This window comes from Diadema setosum, chromosome 12, assembly GCF_964275005.1.
Source record: "Diadema setosum chromosome 12, eeDiaSeto1, whole genome shotgun sequence".
In the NCBI taxonomy this organism is placed as follows: Eukaryota; Metazoa; Echinodermata; class Echinoidea; order Diadematoida; family Diadematidae; genus Diadema; species Diadema setosum.
This window is the reverse complement of record NC_092696.1, coordinates 19,392,893-19,415,378: the sequence shown is the minus strand read 5'-3', so window position 1 is coordinate 19,415,378 and position 22,486 is coordinate 19,392,893. Positions and strand designations below refer to the sequence as shown.

The 22,486-nt window shown below is 38.4% G+C and overlaps 1 protein-coding gene across 1 annotated transcript in view; it reads left to right on the top strand.

The window, feature by feature from the left end:
* Window positions 1–33: 33 nt before the first annotated feature.
* Window positions 34–22,486, top strand: part of LOC140235781 (uncharacterized) — a gene marked incomplete at its 3' end in the record, with an annotated part of 71,733 nt that continues 49,280 nt past the window's right edge. The window contains exons 1-2 of the mRNA XM_072315789.1: window positions 34–143; window positions 22,164–22,244. Coding sequence (XP_072171890.1) covers window positions 34–143; window positions 22,164–22,244 — 191 coding nt within the window. The remainder of the gene's footprint in view (window positions 144–22,163; window positions 22,245–22,486) is intronic.

Genomic DNA, 22,486 nt, shown 5'->3' with positions numbered 1-22,486 from the left:
TTTCTGTGGATTTATAAAGGATAATCAGTCGTCATGGGCAAGGAGAATGATTTGTTAGAGGCTGCCAGGACTGGAAACGTTGTAACTATTGGGAAATTACTATCCAGCGGACGCGGAAGGAATGTTTTGTCGCAAGCATTGAGGTAAGTCGCTGTATCTGCAGCGGTATTCACATCAACAGGCTCGCAGGATAGCCATGCCAGTGCAGTCGGGCAAATCGTCAATCGAATTCCGGGTGGTGGCCAGACACATGCCATCCTCGCCCCCGTTCCACGAAACACCTGACCTGCCCGGCCCGGCTGCCTATGAACAAAACCGGAACTGTCTCGTTGAAGTTCTGTCACCAAACTCTAGACTCGCGTGACGACTTATTTTGTCTAGTAACCAGTATTTGTAACTTCCGCAAGTCATTTTACATTGCTTCAGATTCGAATGCAGTATCTCAAATAATGATCTCGACTATCTAGAAGAATTATTTCTACAAGGTACAACTTACAAGACTCCAGAAAAGTCTAACGACCGTTAGAGCCAGAGAGTCTGGAGCATGGAAACACAGGGGAGAGGGTAGATTGGGTAGCCAATCCGGAATTGTAGAAAGGTGTTCCTGTGAATGTGAATTAGTACGATACTTGGTATTTGGTTGGGATCCTCCTGAATACTCCCACTGGGGTTTTAACTGGAGGTGCTGGAGTGGATCAAGGTGCAGGAGGGCCGAGGGTGGACGTTTAAACAAATACTTGTATTTCATCGAGTAACAAAATTTAGCTGGATCAGTTTGTGTGATTACAGAGGGGTGAAGTTCATTCCATGCTTGAATGTGATTGTGAATATTATTGTTTGTTGTCAATGTTGATATCATTGAATAGACCAATAATCACGTGCAAGTGGGTGGGGTGGCGACAACACTATTCTGAGGGTAGGATCCTAGGACGAGCCTGTTGGCATTGACACTGAAAAATATTCAGGAAAATGTAGGGCCTAGAACTACATGATGTAGGAATAGGATTTAGGCTACAACCTTGAAAAAAATGTTATGCATACTAGTGCATCATGTGGACTGATATGTACAAGGCATGTATATTCTCCCCACCGCCCGCTATGACCATTTTGATAATTGGTGAAGTTTACATTCCAAGCAATGGTTGGCGAGCTGTGAGAGAGAGCAACAACCTGTACGTCAGGTAGTTTAGTACTAATGTGTAGATCTGCACTCTACTAGTTCTTTGGCCTTTGCAACATTTTTAAATCGACACACACACAGCAAATATCTGCATCTGAAACCCTCTTTTAATACAGTGTCCATGTGGCAGCAAGAGAAAAGATGTGACTTTTGCAATGAGAAGAGAGGACCAAGTATTAAACTCGTAATAGTGTAGATCTACTCATTACAAATGTACAATCCTTACAATAGAATCTACACTTTAGGCCTAGTAATCCACAAACTATTATAAAAGAAACGTGACAATTCTGTGATGATATGTAGTATAACTATATGCCCGTATGGAACGAAATGCAATAGACCCTAGATCTACAATGTACTTTGGCAGTGTTCAAGTATACCAGCAAATGTTAATGAAAAAGGCCAATGAAATTTGATATTATTGTGAGCGAGCACTTGTGTCGTTACTGTAGTTGTGTGACTACTAAGTGGCATCTTTTACTGTAGGCCCATTAAAGTGTCCAAATCAATATCAGATTCGTGATTCGTGTCATTTGAACAGAACATTTGAACATTTAGTTTTGAAATTGCTGTTTTTGCAGGTAGTATTACAGTTGCTATGAGAGGTGCATGAGTTTCTTGTTTCTACTCCTGGTTGAGCAAATGACCCTGCAAAGAAAATCAGAAATAGAATTGAATGGCTCACTATATACATGTAGTTAATTACAGATCATGCAGGTCTACACACCCTTCAAAACTTTTGCAACATGCATTGTATTATGGTACGGTACCTCAAAAGTGAAATTTAGGTTGCAATTCATGGCGTGACAATGGTACATAAATCATAAAAGATGGGATAGGGTTGATGAGCAAGCTTTACATACTACACACTACGTGTACATCTAAGTACTTTATTCAGTTCAATTCAATTCAGTGAACATTTATTCCACACGCTGAAAAAAAAAATACACATATTCACCAACATATTGCACATCAGGTTTGCATAGAACACAGAAGAATGAGACAATACATTGTACAATGTAGCGCATGAGGGAATTGGAAAAAGGCATACTACATGGTATTATTGCACATATCAAGGCTGATTTCCCAATGTATACTGTAACACACTTTATAGGGTATGCTACACTGTACATATATTGGTAATGAGATGAGTCACTGTATTCCTTATGTACAGTTTGTACATTGTAATGTACATTTCGTACTACAGCTTTAATACAGACTGCACATATCACATTGGATTGCATTGCATTTAAAGTACATGGTTGTTCTACTAATGAAAACAATGAAATGATAGACAGATTTATGCATGTTTTAGTTTGAATAGTTGACTTGCTTCTGTACACTTGTACACACGTATACATGTATGGTACACTGTCAAGACACTACAACTATCTTTTTCTCACAGTATTCTTTCGACCTCTGCAAAGTTTTATTGTCAGACAGCTGTGGATTCATGCCAGTTTTTCTCTCAAATAGCAATGAGTGAAATGTACATTTGTACAGTACAGTGTATCCACTCATTCCAAAAAGAATCCTCAGCCTTCAACAGCCCATTTTTTTGTTTTGTTTTGTTTTTTTATTTTTATGTTCGTTCCATTCTGCACAGAGATACAGTACTTACAAAACAAGTACATTGTAGGCCTATACATTGTAGCGAGACTCAATGTTGATTGGGTGATTGAAATTGATCATAATTCTGATACTACATTGTACGTTGCACGTCATTTGCACAAGCTTTGATTCTACCTTCACGATTTGACTGACTGCTATAAAGTCTATACAAGTTTTCAGCAGCAACAACGTCACTCAGAGTAGTGGCAAATCATTTTGGGGAAGTAATTTTGTGATAATCTTAGTATCCAGATGCTGTTGTTTTTTTTTCAATTTCCATCCACAAGGGGTTGAGCATCATATATTAGGATCACAGTTTTTGACAACCATGCTGTACAAAGTTTTTCAGTTTTAAAACTTCACCTCTTTTTTGAGTTGCAGTAATATTGTGGACATTTCTTTTTTACATAAATTGTATTTTTAAACTTGTATGTCAGAAGTGTCTAAGAATTGAAACAGGTTTATGTATTTTTTAGATGAAGAATTTTGAATTGTCAATGCCCCATGTGCATTCCAACATGGGGATGCTCAAAATCAATGTTTCAGTATTGAAATGCAAACAATTGTCTAAGAATGCTTTTTCCCCTTTTTCTCATGAACTTTTTGTGGCAATTTTTCTTCCCCATTTCTCAGACATTGTAAGAATGTGCATGTTGATAAATATTAATCTCAATTTAAAAAAAAAATACAGTTAGAACACATGAACAAGAGACTCAGGTTTATCTAATGCAGTATTGACTACCAGAGTAGACTGTGCATTTGTAATTTACAATTATTTTTTTTCTATGTCTAAATGGGAATTGCCTTACTAAAAATAAGTTGGTGAATTACATCATGGACAAATATGAAACAAAAAGTATGCATAGATCTTAGTACATTACTCCAAACAGTAAAAGGCTATTCATGTACATGTAAAATGAATGCAACTACAAATCAGCAGAACATCAAACTTTAAAGGTATTAGCCCACATTTGTAAACCTGCAGCAATTGGTCTCATAGTTAGCATGGAGTTTGGGTATGATTGCAGTAACACCTGTGCAAAATTTCGTTCCAATTAGTCCATTACTTTCATAAAAATAAATGAAAATGCACCGTAATCCGTATGCATGCATATAACGCTCGCTAGCTCCGGTCCACGTACGTGTTACATGTACAATGTACGTAGCTATAGCCCGCGCTCGTAATTCGATTTTGGGTCGGGTTGACCCGGTTTGAAAATTGATTTTAAAACGATGATTTTCTCTCTTTTATCGAATGGTAGGTATAGACAAAGAGCGACAGGTGAGGTATGTTACTGTTAGAACTTATACTTGAAGTCATATTGGACCTGTTTTATGCAGTTTTGATTTTCGTGGGTTTGCAAATGTGGGCTAGTACCTTTAAGGGAGAGTACAGTATTGGTTGAGATGAAGATTGAGCTTTTACACTGATACCTTCCTTTGACCACATACAGTGGTTACTCTTTTCACAAGTTTGCCAATTACATTGTAGTCTTTTTATTCTGTTCCAAGTTAGGGACACTCTTTTTCTAGCCCATTATGGTACAAAAATTCCGTCCCGTCGCACCTACCATTGTTTACATGTGCAGTCCGTCCCGTCGCGCCTACCATTATGTAAAGTCTGTCCCGTCGCGCGACGGGACGGACATTATGTTGGACAATTATAATTTTGTTATGAATAGAGAATTATTTAATTTAGTGTCATGGATATAGAGCCCCACTAATTCATTGATACATTATGGAATATGAGTGACCAAACTCAAGTCTATCATACAGAAAAAATAATAATTTTGTGTCAAAGTACTGAAAAACATGTTTTTTCAAGAAAAAATGAAGATTTTGACCCAAAATTTAACTATAATGAGAAAAATGAATAACAAATATGAATTGCTCCTAGGAAGGGTACTCTATTATAAGAATTGATGTTTCCCCTACTTTTGTAGTTTTTGTGCAAATTACATTGTACTTGAAAAAGTAAAGTCCGTCCCGTCGCGCAAAGAGGGCGCTTTTCATGTTTTACGGCTAATTTACGGAAAAGTCTGATGTCAAATATATGAGACACGAACTTTTCTGAAAACTGCAGATTCTCAGCTTTTATATGATATATAACATGAAATACAAGTGTCAATATGAAAATTTAGTCCAAGTGAACACTATTTTTGGATCAGACCCTAGTGCACTAATGTAGGCCTTTAATGATGTACTATGGCATGAGCATCATACAGTTGTGCTTGAATATGAAAAAGCAAGTTGTTATTTACAAGTATTCATTTTTTGAGAAAGATATCTTGTTCAAAATATTGAAGCCTACAGTTTTGTACTCGTATTCTATATGAAGTGAAAGAAAAGGTTTCATTAGTACTGCATTGTAAAAAAAAAAAGAAAGAAAAAAAATGACAATGAAACATCAGAATATTGACTGAAGTTATACGTAGACAGCACCAAACTGGAGATATGATTTTGAATTTGGGGACTCAACGGACTCACTGGCCTGGATGGACCTTAAAGGCATTATTTACCATAAATTTTGCAGATGAAACAAAACCTAGCTTTAGTGCTTCAAAATAGTTCTAAAATGTGACAGTGAGTTACACATTTGTAGGGTAGAAACAACCAACTGATGTAAAAATTGAAATCATCAAATTTAATCATGAAGTATTGTGAAATATACAAAATGTGAACAATAGTTGTATTGTTTCTAAACTACACCATCTACAGTTATGGCTAATAGTGAGAAAAATATCTCTTTTGGAATATATTTTAGGCTTTTATTGCAAAATTTTTATATGATGTTTTGTGATATCACAGGTAAATCACTGCTCCCAATGGTACATTTGTAAACGATCCCATTGACATAGGATGGTAATTCAGACATCAATGCATTTTTATATTACTGGCTATATGCGCCCTTGTGTGCCAGGGCCCTGTTTTATGAAGAGTTAAAATTGATTATAAAGTTGATTTCTATCATAAGTCTATGGCAGCCTGTGTGTTAAGGAAATTTATAATTGATTATTGCATATTTTGATAAAACAGGGCCCAGATCTGATTATGAATTGTATCTGAAAATGCCACTGATTGTACAGCGTGACCTGACACACTCTATAAACTGTACTGTGCCGTTTCCTGAATAGATGTATAATACAACTGTACATTGTTATGTGCAATGCTTACCAGTATTGCCATGGTACTCTGTGTGTGAATGAGCTAACAGTCGCCAAATAAATTCCTGCATTGTCTATTACATTTGTAACTCTGGTATAATATATTGCCAATTGAGAACAGTGCCAGCAAATTACAATACCATGGCATGAGAGAGATTTGTAATATAGGCCTATCATGGTACATGTACATTTACGTAATTCCAATGCAATTTATGCACCTGTAATTGATGTCGACCAGCTGAATGCAGCGACATCACTCTTGCAATTTATAACTCTCCTGCTTGCGTGATCAAGGGTAGTTCAAATTGGTGTTTTGTTATGAAAACAATACATCCCTTCTCAGTAATTTCACTGATTAGCAGACTTTATTGGCACAGAGTGAGAAGAGGTTTTTTCAACTACAGCGTATACATGGCAAATGACCGCTATTCATCCTGGCGTATGTGGTAATTAGTTCCAGAATAGGGTAGCCCTTAGCTCCAATTACTGTAGTTTGTAATGTAGAGTTGTAATAATTAAAGGGATCATCTATAGTTTTGGTTGAGACCTACAGTAAACTTCTCTTTTCTAACATGTTTTTTTTTTTTGCTCATTTTTACACTAATACTTTTTGTGTGTAATATAACAGTAATGAAAAACATCTTATTAAATATGAAAGAGCATGTGATTCCAAGAGAAATTCAATGTTTATTTGATGAAAATTGGTTTTGAAATGGCTGACATTTAATCCAAAACAGAGTGATTGTACGTAATAAAAGGTGGGACCCCGTGAGAGCTTAAATGTTTATGGATGTCTCAGCCATTCCAAAACGGATTTTCATCAAATAAACTTTGAATTCCTCTGAGAATGGCATGCTCTGTACGGTGCACATACAGATTGTAGTTTCTTGGTACACTGTATCTCACAAAAAGTGAAAATCCCAAACCTCATCTCCATCAATAGTATCCTTTTAGTCTGTGACCTATGAGTAGTCTACAAACTTTGTACACCATGTAGGGGGCCTACAAGTCTTAGGCCTACACTGTACTGTACACACACAGTGTACAGTGTACACTCTTGTACAGTACATATTAAACCTGTACATTGGTACGTGTACTTGGAGCCAAAAAGTAATTCACATTCATGAACCAAAGAAAAACAATGAAACATGCTCTTCAAATTATAAACTAAGTAGGTTCTTCTGTTTTGTTTTATTTCATGCAAACCTGTTGAGGACGGGCTGATTTTGCTACAACACGCATTTCCCATGTACTGTAGACACCTGCCCAAGTATACAGTACATGTATGTATGTTTGTACTCGGGACTCGTCTTCGAGGTGTTAAAGTAATGCCACACTGGGCAACTGTATGTATAGAATGAAAGTGAAACTCAACAGATGTCGCTTTTGACATTCCTTCATCACCCCCACACCCCACCAGAAATCACAGTACTGTAAAAAATGATATTTTCGTGGCATGAAATTTTCGCGAATGGGAGCCGATGGCCTTATTTGCAGCATGAAATTTTTGTGAGTTGCGCCTAACATTCAATGCATATTATATAGTATGCATTGGCTCTCACAAAATTCGCGAAATTAAAATGCATGCGAACATTCCTCGTTTTAATACAGTACACTGTAATGTTCTATGTATACAGTACTACACTGTTCTCTGTAGATGATTTTTTTACTGCGCTAACTACTCTAGCCAAATGTTGTACCCCTACATTATCAGCATAGTGTACACCACTATGGTGAAGTGTGAGAAAAAATCGTGCAACTGTGCCATGCTATGAGCAGGGAGGTGGTATGGTACGAGGATTGACACATTGCCACAACAAGTGCTGCAACTCGCCTGCTGAGCCCCCCAGCTGTATTCGGGCAAGTGTCTATGAATATGGGCAATGCATGTTGTAGCAAAATCAGCCCCTTCTCAATTAGTTAAAAAGAAATGAGCTGATCATCAATAAAGGCTGCAGACATCTGTGGCTGTGTCTGGCAGCAGTCACCTTGCCTCTCTGAGAGGTGACAAGATTGTGCCCCATTGATTGCTGATGACATCCGCCAATGTTGAAAACAACCGTGCACACATGTATAGTACAAGGTGTAGGCCTAGTCATTGTCATCTTCACACAAAGAGGCTAGTTCAGGGCTGCTCCCGTTTTGTGGCAGTACACTGTATGTTTACTGTGTGTTCTACACTGTATGTCGTAGACCGCTTTATGTCACTAAAATCTCACTAAGTAGCGCGATCAGCATCGCGAACCATATCCCCAGAAATCTTGCAATTATTTCCGAATTATAGCTCTAGGTAATTTGCACCGTGGCAAGTGAGTGAATGTTGCAGCAATCTTGAAATTGTTTATTCCATCATTCAAAACTGTGCATAAACACAAGGGCAAGGGTCACTGAAACGTTGGTAGATTTCAGGCATACAAATGTACCTTAAATATGCAATATTGTCGACAAATCATCAATAATCGTGATCAGCTATCAGTGTGATACAATAGTTACTCTCAGACGACAAGCCTTAAAGGTGCATAGTCCCGGTAGTGTAGAGGGTGCTGTTGATGATTCTGCTGATCACCGTTAGCATTGAAAGGAAGATTGCCGAAGTTGAGCTGTCATCAAGAGTAAAGCGCCCTCTTGTTACCCAAGGAGCAGAGATCAAATGTTGTTGGCAGTGGTTGGTGAAGCAAGTCCGAGCTAATTGTATGTTTATGTAAAACAACTTTGCAGTATCATCTGCCAAGATCTTCCTGAAAGTTGATAAGAAACCGGATAAAGGGATGATACATTTTCTGTCAAGTTGGGGTTTCAGGTTTCCAGCGTTTATGATCATGGTTTTTTTTTTTTTTTTTTTTTTTTGGGGGGGGGGGAGGGGATTTTTTTTTTTAGATGATAAGAAACATCTTTGAAACATAATAGAGTACCAGTACTCATAATAGTATTTAAACTCCGATTTCCTCTTAGGATTCTGAGAGGAATTCAAAGTTTATGTAGTGAAAATTGAAATCACTGATGAGACATCCAAAACAAAGGGATCCTAATTCATGGCTTTGTTTTACTATGTTTTTGGATATCTCGGCCATTTTAAAACCGATCTTCATCAGATGATCTTTGAATTCCTCTTTAATAGAATTGTATGCTCTTTTAACATATTATGTCATGAAGTGGTTTCTGAGTGTATCGTGCAAAAAGTTAAAAAGCTGAATCCTCATTATCTCAACCAATACTATACCATCCCTTTAATTCCATGCCGGAAGTGAGCTGATACATGTTGATACAGCCTTTATTTAAATGAGAAACTACATGTACATGTAGGCCTACATGTACAATTGTACAATGTAGGCAACGCGTACTGTACCACCAATTCCCCCTCCCCCCCCCCCCCCCCCCAAAAAAAAAAAAAAAAAAAAGAAGAAGAAAGAATTGATATTAAGCAAAACAAAACATGGTTTAAACCCACTATCTACTGTACTTACAGGTGTACTGTATTAAGTACAAATGTCCGCTGTATTGACTCTTTGTACCGACAGGTGTCTGTCTAGACCAAACAGACCAAGAAGAAGATTTTATTTTCTTTAAGTGAAAATTGTTTACAATGTGCTCGACACTGCTGTCAATATAAACTGACCTTGTCCTACAAAATATCAACCTTGCAAGTGTAGTGAGCGCTCACTTTTAGTAGAGCTACATGTACATTGTAGGGCATGGACATAGAGGACTTGAAACTGGACCGATACACAATAACTGTAGGGCAGAGTAAAACAAACAGTGCACAACAACAACAACAACAACAACAAAAGACAAACAGACATTTTACAGTTGTAACAGTGTAAAAAGTAATTGACGCAAACAAATGTGATGGTGGTCAGCCTTAAGCAGCTTGTAAACAATGCTTTACAGTTGTATGATGTACTGACCTACTTTGTACTGACCCACTTGTGCAGATATTCTTTGTACACATACATGTCTGTTTGGCTTCCCTTCATCATGAGCAGCTGACCGCGACCGTATCGTCAACTTGAAACACCCTCGTCAAAAAGTTCAATGAGTCTTATAATTGGAAGCTTTTTGGAAAACAAATACCTTGGTAACCCACCCTCTCCACACCTTCCAAAATACTGAACTTACATCATGTACGTTTTTAATACACGTCTTCAACAAAGGTTCAACAGATGCGGTTTCAGAAAGTATCATGGCATGCACCACCACCTGTATTGTAGACACCACTTGTACAGTGTAGGGTGTTCTATAGTCTTAAAGGGACTGTACAGTACTGGTTGAGGTAAGGATTCAGGTTTATAACATTTCTAAGTAAGATAATGAGAAACCCCATATGAAATATGAAAGAGCATGTAATTTTAAGAGGGATTCAATGTTTATTTGATGAAAATTGGTTTTCAAATGGCTGAGGTATCCAAAAAAAGTGATAATAATAAAAGGCGACAGGCCACTCCTTTTATTAGGATCTCTTTGGTTCACCCTGTTTTTGGATATCTCAGCCATTTCAAAACCGATTTTCATCAAATAAACTTTTTATTCCCCTTAGAATTGCATGCTCTTTGTTATCTCATAGAGTGGTTTCTGAATATCTCGCAAAACGTTAAAAGCTATTCAAATCCTCACCTCAACCAGAACTGTACAGTCCCTTTAACCTCTTGAAGACTACATGTAGTCTCACAAATCTTCTGGCAGATGTCGAAAGGAATTGCTTGCTATAGCAAAATCAGCTCGTCCTCAAGGGATTCAAGGACACTTGTCCTTGCTCAACCTAAAAAAAAATAAAAATAAAACAACAACAACAGTAATAACAAACGAAACAAAACAAGGAAAATTTTGTCAGACTTTGAGTGGCTCAGGATGTATGATGATCTTTTAAAATGTAGAAAATAATGTGCCAGCAGCTCAGCTGAAATTGATGAGACTAATAGAATTTTGTGAATGTGCTGTCACTAATCAAGGGAGACAGTATGACCAATATTACGACTTGAAGTACATTTGTATGCCTACATGTACAATATTAAGCTGTTTAATGGCTTTACCGGTAATATGGTACATTTCAAATACACAGTTTATGTAAAGGTGCATGGTTCCGGTGTTTTAGTCAAATGCGTACGCGGGCGCACGGTGCAAGTTTCCTATTAATAGAGACCTTTGTATGCTATCAACTCCTCTTTGGCGCTTACGCTGTGGCCCACTTCCCCGAGTCCGAAGAAGTCCGATCCACTGTAGTCAGTTGTCTGATCACAGTTCGGCTCATGATTCGGCTGAGGAGGATGACAGCTTTAGCAAACTTCTTTTGTGATGTCATAATAAGGAGCACATATGCACGCACCCTGGCATTACTACAGACTGCGCAATGCGCAAAGAAGACTACGAAGGCAACGTTACTTAGCAACACCTACGCGCTTTACTCTTGATGACAGCTCAACTTCGGTAATCTTCGTATCAATGCTAACGGTGATCGGCAGTATCATCAACAGCGCCCTCTACACTACCAGGACTTGATGCGCCTTTAATTTATGTAGGCATAAACCTTTCATTCACAGATGTTTATTTTCTAGGGATTTTAATACACTGTACAATTTTTGCCAATTTATCCTATTGTCTATTTTTCGTGGCTTCACATTTACACAGCAATGGAGGACTATTAAAAGATTTATAGATAATATTGTCAAACTTCAATGTACAATACATGTATGTATTGTAGAAGCATTGAACAAGTGTGCCTTTCTAGTATCATTATTTGTACAACCCGCTCCTTCCACCTCATTCACATCCCCTCTGTTGAAACAATATGGTTGTACAAAATTGTAGCACCATTGCATTGTTTGTAAATTATAATGTACGGTATCCCGGAAATGCAGATCTGATCATGGGGGTGGGCAGTATACTATTTTTTATAACATTGTCATTGAATCTGAGAAATGCATTGTATTTTTATCTGTGAATACTGACTGGTGTCATCTGTGACTCAAATTGAGCATAGCAGAATACAGAGCTCTGTACTTGCTCTGTGATTTCAGTGAATATAAAGTGGAATTCTGTCAGGAATGAGATTAATTGTTGAATTCAGGACACTGATGAATCACTCATTATATCTCAAGCCCGTGATAGAGAAGACGGGTCCCATCTACTTTGGGGAAAGGGGGGGGGGGGAGGGGTGGGAATTGTAGTCAAACAGCCTTTGTTCCCTGTGAGGGGGTTTTAGACTTGCTGAAGAACTTTACTCCACTTTGAAAACATGCTTCCACACATGTACACGTAGTACAAGTGTGTGTGTTATTTTATAAAGAAATAGCGTGCAGACATTTGAATTAGCTTTCTCGCTGACCGTCGTGCTGAACTATGGAAGACGTAGTGTGTGTACAATGTACGTATTTGTACGTGTACATTGTACGTGTGTCCCACACTGTTCACAGCTGTGCAGCAAACTACACTGTACATGTTATACAAACGATACATGACCTGAACCTGTCAATTACATTGTAAGCATCAACTCATGATTCGGGTATCATACACTGTACAACAATGTGCTGTACCTGGTACTTGTTTTTAAAAGTACAGTTGTACCGTAGAGTGTACAACGTGTTAATGCACACTACCAGTTGCACCAGTTGACTTTCATGCTCTATGGTACACTATAGTTCAAATACAGCTGGTCATAAAGCTCTTGGGACTCAATTAAGCTACAATGTACAACATTGTATTGTACCTCTTCATATGTACCGGTACAGACAATTGTAGTGAAGAAATGGAACCAATCAGTGTGCAATTTAAATTTGTGCCCAAAATCTAGCAAAACTCAAAATATGAAAAGATCTGTGGGCCGTGATTGATGAGACGTAATTTTTAGTAGAAATGAGCCTTAGGGAACACTCACTCAAGATGGCTCTCAGTTCTAAAGACAACACAAAAACTATTGAAAAAAAAATATGTCCACTAAATACTTTAATTGAATGAGATGCATTTCTGTGTTCCTGCAGACAAGAGAGGTTTTTCGTCAGTCTGAAAGGGCTCTTTGTCTCCTAGACATACACTTGTACAGTACAGTACTGTACTGTTTTTACGAGCTTCGGGCCAACTTGAGCATGGCAAGTAAACACGAAAATGGATGGAAGAGCTTTTCACTCAAGGGCATCAGCAGTGTTTGTGCAGAGATGATTCATTGGCCTTCAGTTCTTCCAGATTTTGACCCACATTAGAGCTATTCCATGTCGCTTCTTGTTTGATACCCCTCCCTTCTTTAATCATTCTTTGATTTGTATGAGGCTTTTGTTTCATCTTCTGAATCTGTGTTTTAGTGTCCTCATTGAAGAATACTGTATGAGAGAAGAATCTTGGTGCAAAATGTCACAAATTTGATAGGATTCTCATGGGATAAATGGGATGAGAGAGATTTAACTGCTCAAATCATTCACTCTCAAACAATAAACATTGATGGTGAAATGAGGCTTGAAATTGAGTCGATCTGGCTGACCAGTGTCTGTATTAAAACTCATTGACATTTTTTCCTACTGTACAATGCCTAGTGAATGGCTGTACAATTTGTAATATCAAATGCACTGGTAGTCATTGTGCAGATTTTATTGCACAGTGCCAGTCAGTAGAGTCAAAATGGGCCTAATGAGGTGGGACACTGTACAATCTACATGTATGTATTAAAGCCAATCAGTGAAAGAAGTCATTTGTGTTTGAATCCCATTTGTATTAACCCAGTAGGCCTACATACATTGTATTGCTCTATGAATGATGGTGTACATGTACACACTACAGACTGTGATTGATGAAATGTACCCGTATGGCTCATCCTTTTGTCTCCCTCAGTTTTTGGGTCACTATAATAGAACAGAGAAGGTAAATATTCTATGAAAAGCAAAATGCATCCCCCTCGCCCTATCTCATTTTCTAAATACTACAAACAACGATACTCGCCAATGTGCGCATGAATACTGGTGCACTATCTGGTTGAAGTTTATTTTATGCTTATAATCATTTATACGCATCATCATTACACTCTAAGAAAAAAAGGTTCTCAAATGGTTCTCGTCGGCTCCAAAATGGTTCTCATCAGATGGTTCTCGCAAAATGGTTCCGATGAGCACCTATAAATGGTTCCCAATCGAAATGGTTCCGTTCGTCACCATTTGCTAGTATGCGACCCAGTCCCCGAGTGTTATTTTTGGTACAATCTTGCAGGTCAAACAATATCTTTAGGTCCACTTTCACTTTTCCCCTTGCTGTATATTCGAATGCCAGATGTAAGAATCACCAAAACTGTGGTATTGGTACAAAAATATTGTATGTGTTTCTACTGCTGTGATGATAAAAAGTACATATTGTTTTTATCGTAGACTAATGACTTCTCTTGGCTGCGTGCCAACTGACTGCTGCCACGATCCAATTTTAGCGCTCGATCATAATGCGTACGCGCAAACGTACTGCACTGTAGGACTATTGTAACCGCCGCGGCACGCGCCGCGGCTATATTTAGCCCTGTGCTGCCCTGCCTGCCTGCGCCTAGCCTATGCAAACCTACCACCACAGCGGCAGGAGAGTGCCAATGCAATACCATGCATGCAGCAGCAGACAGCTAGTACGTACGTACGTAGACACTTACCACACATATAGGTCTATCGGCATCACCATACCAGTATCACACCCATACGAACGGCACCCGGTAACGTTAGACATTAATTTTGTCTGAAGTGGACTGGAAACGTGTCACTGTCAGTTCCATTTTCGCCATGGCAATCATCACAATTTAGGAGAATAGGTAAGATTTTTAGTTTTAATGTGGTTTTATCTCATTTTTAGATGACGGTTGTTGGTACAAAATCAACTCAAGTTAGATTCATCACTCAGTTTTCGTTTTCAGTCAGTGATTAACCTTTAACGGTTAGCTAGATCCTATTCGATTGTCACGTTAATGTTAGATCTAATTTGATCGAAGCTGCTATCTTGTGTAATGTTTACCAGGTACAGTAGATCCAGATCTATTACAATAACATGTTAGGCCTAACACTTTACAATTAGAAATTTGGCATAGCAATGGCCCATGGGCTAGCCCGAACAGACGCCGTGCGGGGCCGGAGCATGGCTGTCACGTTTTTACAGCGACTGGGCCGGGCTAAGTTACTTAGCCAATATAGGCCTGCATGTAACGTTTATGCCTAGGTCTATTAAAAATAGAGTCTGCTAACTCCGAAACACAGCCCGAACGCCGAACGCAAAGATAACTGTGTACAAGGAGCGCCTCGGGGTAAGGTCTAATACCGGTAAATGTTCTACATGCAATAACTTTTGTTCTATAACTGTCATTGTTAACGTTAGAGCCAATAGAGGTCTGTCTACATCAGCGTAGGCCTAACTGTTAGGTCAAAATCTCTTCAGTATGTTTTCAGGCTTGTTCTAAGTAAGGAGTCACGTCATGTAATGTCGTGTTCTGTTTATCGAATTATAGCATGACTTTGTTTTATTAACGCGGTGTAGGTCTATTGTTTCTTTCAATTCATATGTCAGGGAAGTGGACACACCAACATGCACAGAAACCAGGGAACAGGAAACTCCAGCCGGGACGATGAAGCAGAACGTACGTGTTTGGGTCGCTGGTGCGGTTAGGGAAAAAGGTAGACTCTACATAGTACATTGATCAGAGAGACAGCCTGTGACAGACCGTTGACAACATCGGCCAGAACCGTAGGCTTAACACTAGCCAAGAATGAGCTGGGCGGCCACAAGAATTCATCGATCAGAATAAGAGCCCGGGATAGCCCATTTACAGCATCAGCCAGAACCCGGGCCTGGGCTAGTCGAGGATGAGCTGTGTGGCTAAGACGATACATCGATCAGAATGACAGCCCGTGATAGCCCGTTGACAGCATCAAACCGAACCCTGGGCTTGGCAAGAATGATCTGGGTGACCAAAAGAATACATCGATCAGAATGACAATTTTAGCCCGATAGCCCGTTGACAGCATCGACCAGAAACCTACGCTAGCCAAGAATGAGCTGAGTCAAAGAAAAAACACTGATGCTGCCAGAGAAAACCTTTGAGAAATATGTAGATAGGGTAGGTAAGTCCGTTTGCATTGACTTATAGTGTATTTTATAGCTGCTCTTTCAGAATCTGCCGTCAACCAAATATTCATGTCAGGCGACTTTTTGTTGGTTTGTGTGATGGAGGGTCACATATGTTTTGTTATGATCCCAATACAGTATTTGAAGAGTTTGTTCGCAAAAACCGATAAGTCCATTTTTGAAGATTTTGAAGTACGGTCTCTGTCATAAAGTACAAAATAATACCTTTTAAATGATATATTGGTCACTACATATAAAGGTACATTTTTAAAGTTATGGTCAAAAGAAGCAACGATTTTTTTTTTATTATTCTCTTTATTTATTTATTTTTTTACCTTTAATCGCAAATATCTCCATTTGGCAACTATGGACTTATCGGTTTTTGCAAACAAACTCTTCATTCACAACTTACAATGTACCATTGATAATGTTTCACTATAATTTGCATTTAACAGCTTTGAATCAAGTGTATGGGGCGGGGGGGGGGGGGTAGACGTAATGAGATCAGACCAGATGCCAATCTTAGAATCGGAGTCATTCATAGTTCTAAAGTTTAAAAGCACAAATGGAAAATGTTCTTTATACTTCTCCAGTCATTGTGTGGTCGATTTCTGCACACTTTTAAAGTTTGCACCTAGACTGGTATAACTACCCACGCACTAATTACGTATTGTGTAGAGAATTAAAGATTATGTAAATTATTTCAAAGCACTGATGCACCTCTTGTCACCAGTTTTTATTGCTTTTGCAGACATACAAAATGTACATGTACGTGGTGGTGGTGTTTAAAAGACTGTTGGCAAATTTGGTGAACAAAATGACAAATGCTAACAACATTATTGTCATAGGCAGGTTATATAGGAACAGCATATTCAAAACTCAGCTTTAGGCCTGCATCATAAATAGTTTACTCTAACGAATTTGTTGCTCTGCTTTAAAAAAAAAGTGTAAATTTTTATTGATTCCAAATGTTACATATTTTAGATCATGGTTGAGGAATTTTGTTCATTCATGCTTGTGAAACTGTGTGGGTGTGGTATCCTATAGCTCTTTTCCTCTTGGGATTCTTATTATCCTTCACATTATAAACAATGTGTTCTTTTCTTCTTTGTGTGTGTGTGTGTGTGTGTGTGTGTTTTTGTAGGACATGCTGTAAATTGTCAGAAGTCATGATTAACCTGAATTGATACTCTTCTTGTATTTGCAGTTGTATAGATGTGTCTATGGTGCTTTCAAATTGCAGAAAAACAACAAAAAAGGTCACTCGTATACAAACAAAGATAAGTTAATTCAAGTACTAGTACTCGACGTTATGAATGTGAAGTGAAGAAGTGTAAAGCTTATCCTATCCCAAGTATCATACTATCAATATAATGTATGTTTTCTGTGACAATACCAAAGGTCCTGTTTCATGGGATTGTTTTCCTGCCCTTTGTAGTTGCTTTTAGGACAAGTATGCTTTAAAAGAAAAAAAAAAAAAAAACAACACCGAACAAACTAGCAAACATGTGGAAAAAGTTCCTCATACTACTTAAGTAATGTACTTGACTTCTGCCTATCTTAAGACTGACACAATTACTGTATCTCATCCATGCAGGAATTATTTTACAGAGAGTTAGAAATTTTGCTATGTATTTCAAAAGCCTGATGCACCTCTTGCTATTTCATATCATCTGTACAGAGATGTGTGATGGTGTTTCAAGAACTGCTCGGTACACAAATGACAAATATTGTGGAAAAAGAATTAGTGAACAAATGAAAATATTATGTTAAGAATATTTGACAGATTATAACATGACAAATACAAACCTCACCTTTAGATTGTAAAAGTGAAGGTGAATAAATACATTTCTGCGAATTTGTGAAAGAGCAAATTTCTATGGTTTTCAATTATTGAGTAATGTTTCATGAAAAAATATCGGTGAATGTCGTGTACATGTATTCATGCTTGTGAAACTGTGTGTGCATGGGTGTGTTATCCTTGCTCTTTTTTTTCCAGTGTCAATGATAATGTATGACATGCTAGTGTATTGCTAATATACATGTTTTGAACGTATGTTTGACTGATGAGAGGAAATTCAGATGAATTCATTTCATTTCAATGAGTTTGTGATGCACATTTTCAATGCAGATAGGTAATGTACCTTTAAGAATGGTGCCAGTGAAGCCCCTTACCAGCACTGCATGTGAAACACACCAAAAATACACAGACATCAATTCACATACTACATTCTAAGAAAAAGAAAAAGGTTCTTTTGAGCACCATTAAATGGTTCTCAGCACTGTCACAATAGCGACACCTTTTTTGGAGCCTGTGAGAACCTTTTTAAATGGTGCCTGTCAGCACCTTTTAACATTGGTGCCCATTAGAACCTTTTCCAATGAAATGGTTCCCATGAGCACCTTTTGAAAAGAGTCAAAAAGGTGCCCATCTTTAGTCAAAAAGGTGCCCATGGGCACCTTTTAAATGGTACTCACGAGCACCATTTCATCGAGGAAAAAGGTTCTAATGGGCACCTTTGCAAAAGGTGCCGACAAGCACCATTTCAAAAAGGTTCTCACGAGCACCTAAAAGGGTGTCGCTATTGTGACAGTGCTGAGAACCATTTAATGGTGCTCAAAAGAACCTTTTTTTCTAAGAGTGTACCATACCTACTTGTAACTGACATTAAATCCCCTTGTGGTAACAATCAATCTTGGTTTTGGAGATGGACTGATTTTCCAATAACACGCATTTCCCATCGAACCCATCCCAAGAATACTTGTGACTAGTCTTCAGTGGTTAATTCAGTACAAACTGTTTGTACAATCCACAGGGAGAGGTGTTATTGACCATGAGACTACATTTACCACTTTTAATAATGAATGGGATTTCTAATGGACTGCCTGTGGATGTGTAAAATGGACACTGTATAACCCGCAAATAATTTCAGCTTACTTTCAGCTGTTAGCATACAATTGTATTAACAATAATCACCATGATTGATTCTGTGATCCCCAGAAATTCACCCTGATAGAAATGCCATTAATAGACTAATGGTGCATTACTGTAGTTGGATCTAATACAATGTCTTGATAGATCTACATGCAGGATTACCAAGGCAGAAACTGTGGCAAGGTAAAAAAGCACGCGATAGCGAAGTTTACTGTGCAAACTTGTTTTACACGGGCCTCCCCGTGGGCTTTGTTGTCAAAATTGGCTTGTTAAGCCTCGTCTGTCTAAAAAGATGACTCACTAATGGAGTTCCCCCACCTTTGTCTCGGCTGGCCGTTTTGTTGACATTGACTGTGATCATCTCCCTCCCCCCCTCCCTGCTCTCCAAACTAATTGAGATTAATGGGGGCTCTCTGTGCCCCTGATGAGGGCCTGGATAAATTGTGGAGCATTTATTGTAGGAGTAACCTGGCTCCTGCTCCTTCAAGCTCATTGTTCAGTAGAAATGATGATGTGGAGTTTGTGAGTGCTAAACCAGCAAAAGAAGCCCAGAAGTAGAAGGAAGGAAAGAAAAAAGAAAAAAAAAAGAAAAAAAAAAGGAAAAACATATATGTACCTTCAATTTGCTCTCTACAACTGTACATTAAAGCTTAATTTCTTTATTATACATGTAAGTACCCCCATGCATTTATTGAGATTTATCATTGCTTCTGATGTTTCAGTCCCTTCTTATATTAATAGCTGATTTTGTAAGAATGGAGATCATGATGTGAAACCATGTTGTTGGAAGAGAAAACAGTGTTTCTGAAGGTTGTGCAAATTGTACAACGTACACTGTAGCCATTACAACACATGCTTCTCACACGTATGCACCCTGTCACAGGAGATACATGTACATTGCGTTTTGTGTTTCACGCAAATTTGTACAACTTTGCTATGTTCTAAAATGACAAAAGATGTACATTTTAGTCTAAATAATACGTACGATGTTACTGTTCTGCGATTAACCCGTTGAGGAAGTACATTGCTGATTTTGCTACAACATGCATTTCCCATCTAGACACTTGCCTGAGTATACTCTGGACTCCAGTGGCAGGTCCAGAGGGGGGCGCACTGGGTGCGCACCCCCTCTTTATTTTTTGCTAAAACAAAAGAAATGAAAAGAAAAAAGGGGCGCATATTGCACCCCCCTTTAATTTTGTAAAGGCACCTCCCCTTTACGGAATTCCTGGATCTGCCCCGGGACTCATCCTCAACAGGTATTAAAAAATTTGATGAAATTGTTTGGTTGGTGGAGTGCACATTTTGTGAGCAAGATGTGACAGTTTTTAAAATAGCCTGTTGCCATTTCATCCAGACATGGACGCACGTGTCTTCAGAGTGCTTGATGGCAATAAAAAGGAAACATTCATTTCATCACAGCTTTTATAATGATTGCGCCCAACAAGACACACAGTTTGAGTTTCATTTCCTACTTGGAGCATGCGTAATGTAAAGTTTGGAAAAATTTGAGAAGCTCATAAGAAATGAATGACTCTGTACAATTTGGCAACTTGTTTGTTACATGTCACGTAGTGGTATCATAGATGTCAAGTTCAAAACATTTTTATGAGTGAGATTTTCATGATTCGGCATCTCTGCGAGCGCTCATGTGCATGAGCGAGGGAGCGAAGCGACCGAGAGAGGGAAGGGTGTGGGATGAGGTTGTCCGCCCTCCCACGATAGGGAGCTTTTTTCATTTTTTAGCTCTTAATGGTGCAAGCTGGTGCATACTTAAGTGACTATGTTTTACTTATTTTGAAAGACAAAAGGGAAATATGCCTTCAATTGCAACTCTCACTTTAATCCTTTAAGCTATGCTCCCGATGCATGAGAAAAATAGGTGCCATGCGTGAGATCGTGAGACAGATCCTAAATGCTTGAGTCTCACTCACAATGCGTGAGACTTGGTAGCTCTGTGGTATTGAAAGGGCGAAGTATTATATATCTGCTGGTCACATTCAAAGTTCGAAAGACCAATACACTGTAGAACATGGTGTGATGGTAGACACGTCAACGTAAACCGCACCACACTGTCCGCAGCTGTTACATGATACAAGGAACCTGTGTACAATGTACTTGCACATTGCAGTACGCCACAACTCTGTACTTGTAGAACGGGCTGCGCTACATGTAGATGGCAAACTCGCGTGACACGCAGCGCAGGTCAGATTACACTTGCCCCTGCCCAGGCCACTTAATGCAGACTTGCAGGTAGACGAAAACCACCTGTATGAGCTACCACTGCAAACAAGCAATACAAGTGTACCTGTACAGTGTGTACAATGTACATGTACCAGAGCTGTCATGGATTGCAAAGATCAGCGATGTCTTGTCATACAGAGCGCATGGTAGCAAGTCAATCTCGGCGCAAGTTTGAGAGATTTAAAAAAAAACAAATGTAAATGCAGTCACTCATTTTTAAGTGTCAGCCTACTGTAAAATGTCTTTTTGGTTTTGAAGAATTTGACAATCGTTTGTCCCCTTCCCAAAATTTGAGGAACAAAATGAAATATTAAAGATTGTAGTGTCAAATTGTCACACTCACAGTGGCACTGTGTGCAATTCATGTTAATTTCTCAAAACTGCTTTTCTGTGAGGTTTACAGTATACTTCATCACGATTTGTTTTCGGTAATAGATTCTGCCACCAAATCTACTGAATGACCTGGTTATGCTTTACATACTGTACATATGTACATTATCATTGTTGTTATGGTAATTAGTGTTAGTATCAATTGTTGTTGTTTAAATGTTATGATTATTTATATTATCATTGTCAATGCTACACCTGTATTTTAATACTTATTTTACATCACCATTGTTATTGTTATTATAAATGATATGATATATTATGAATTTTTATCATTTAATTATTTGTATTACTGTCATTCACTAAATGATGAAACCATTATTATTGTTATTATTATTTTATTATTATTAAATTATTATTATTATTGTTACTGTTATTATCATTATTATCATCATTATTATCATTGTTCTGAATGCCAACTTAATTTTTGACATGTGGTTGAAAATGTCTGGGCACTCCCCTCAGGTTGTGACCCACATGATCGATTGTGTGCATTTTATAGATGATAAAAACAGGCTTGAATTGTGACTGTTTTGTCTTTTTGTCTTTGTCTTTGTTTTGTTTGTCTGTGTGTCAGCTTCAGGAGAGCTTTGGGACCAAATTGCCAGGACACGTCTGGATACACGCCATTACACCATGCAGTCTTGAATGGCCACAGGTAATGATATGATACAATGCAATAGGCCCTTGGTACTGTATACAAATGTACGTCTGTACCCAGGGTGCATGCATCGTAGTACACTTGTACATCCACTAGAGTGATGCATGGTAAAGTGCTTTTCCGTAGAGTATGTGACAATAATAGCACATGAGCGTAGAAACCGAAAAAAAAGCTGCTCCTTTCACTCTCCAAACTCATTTGTCAATTGTTGGCCAAGATTCCTCACCCATTATCTCGCG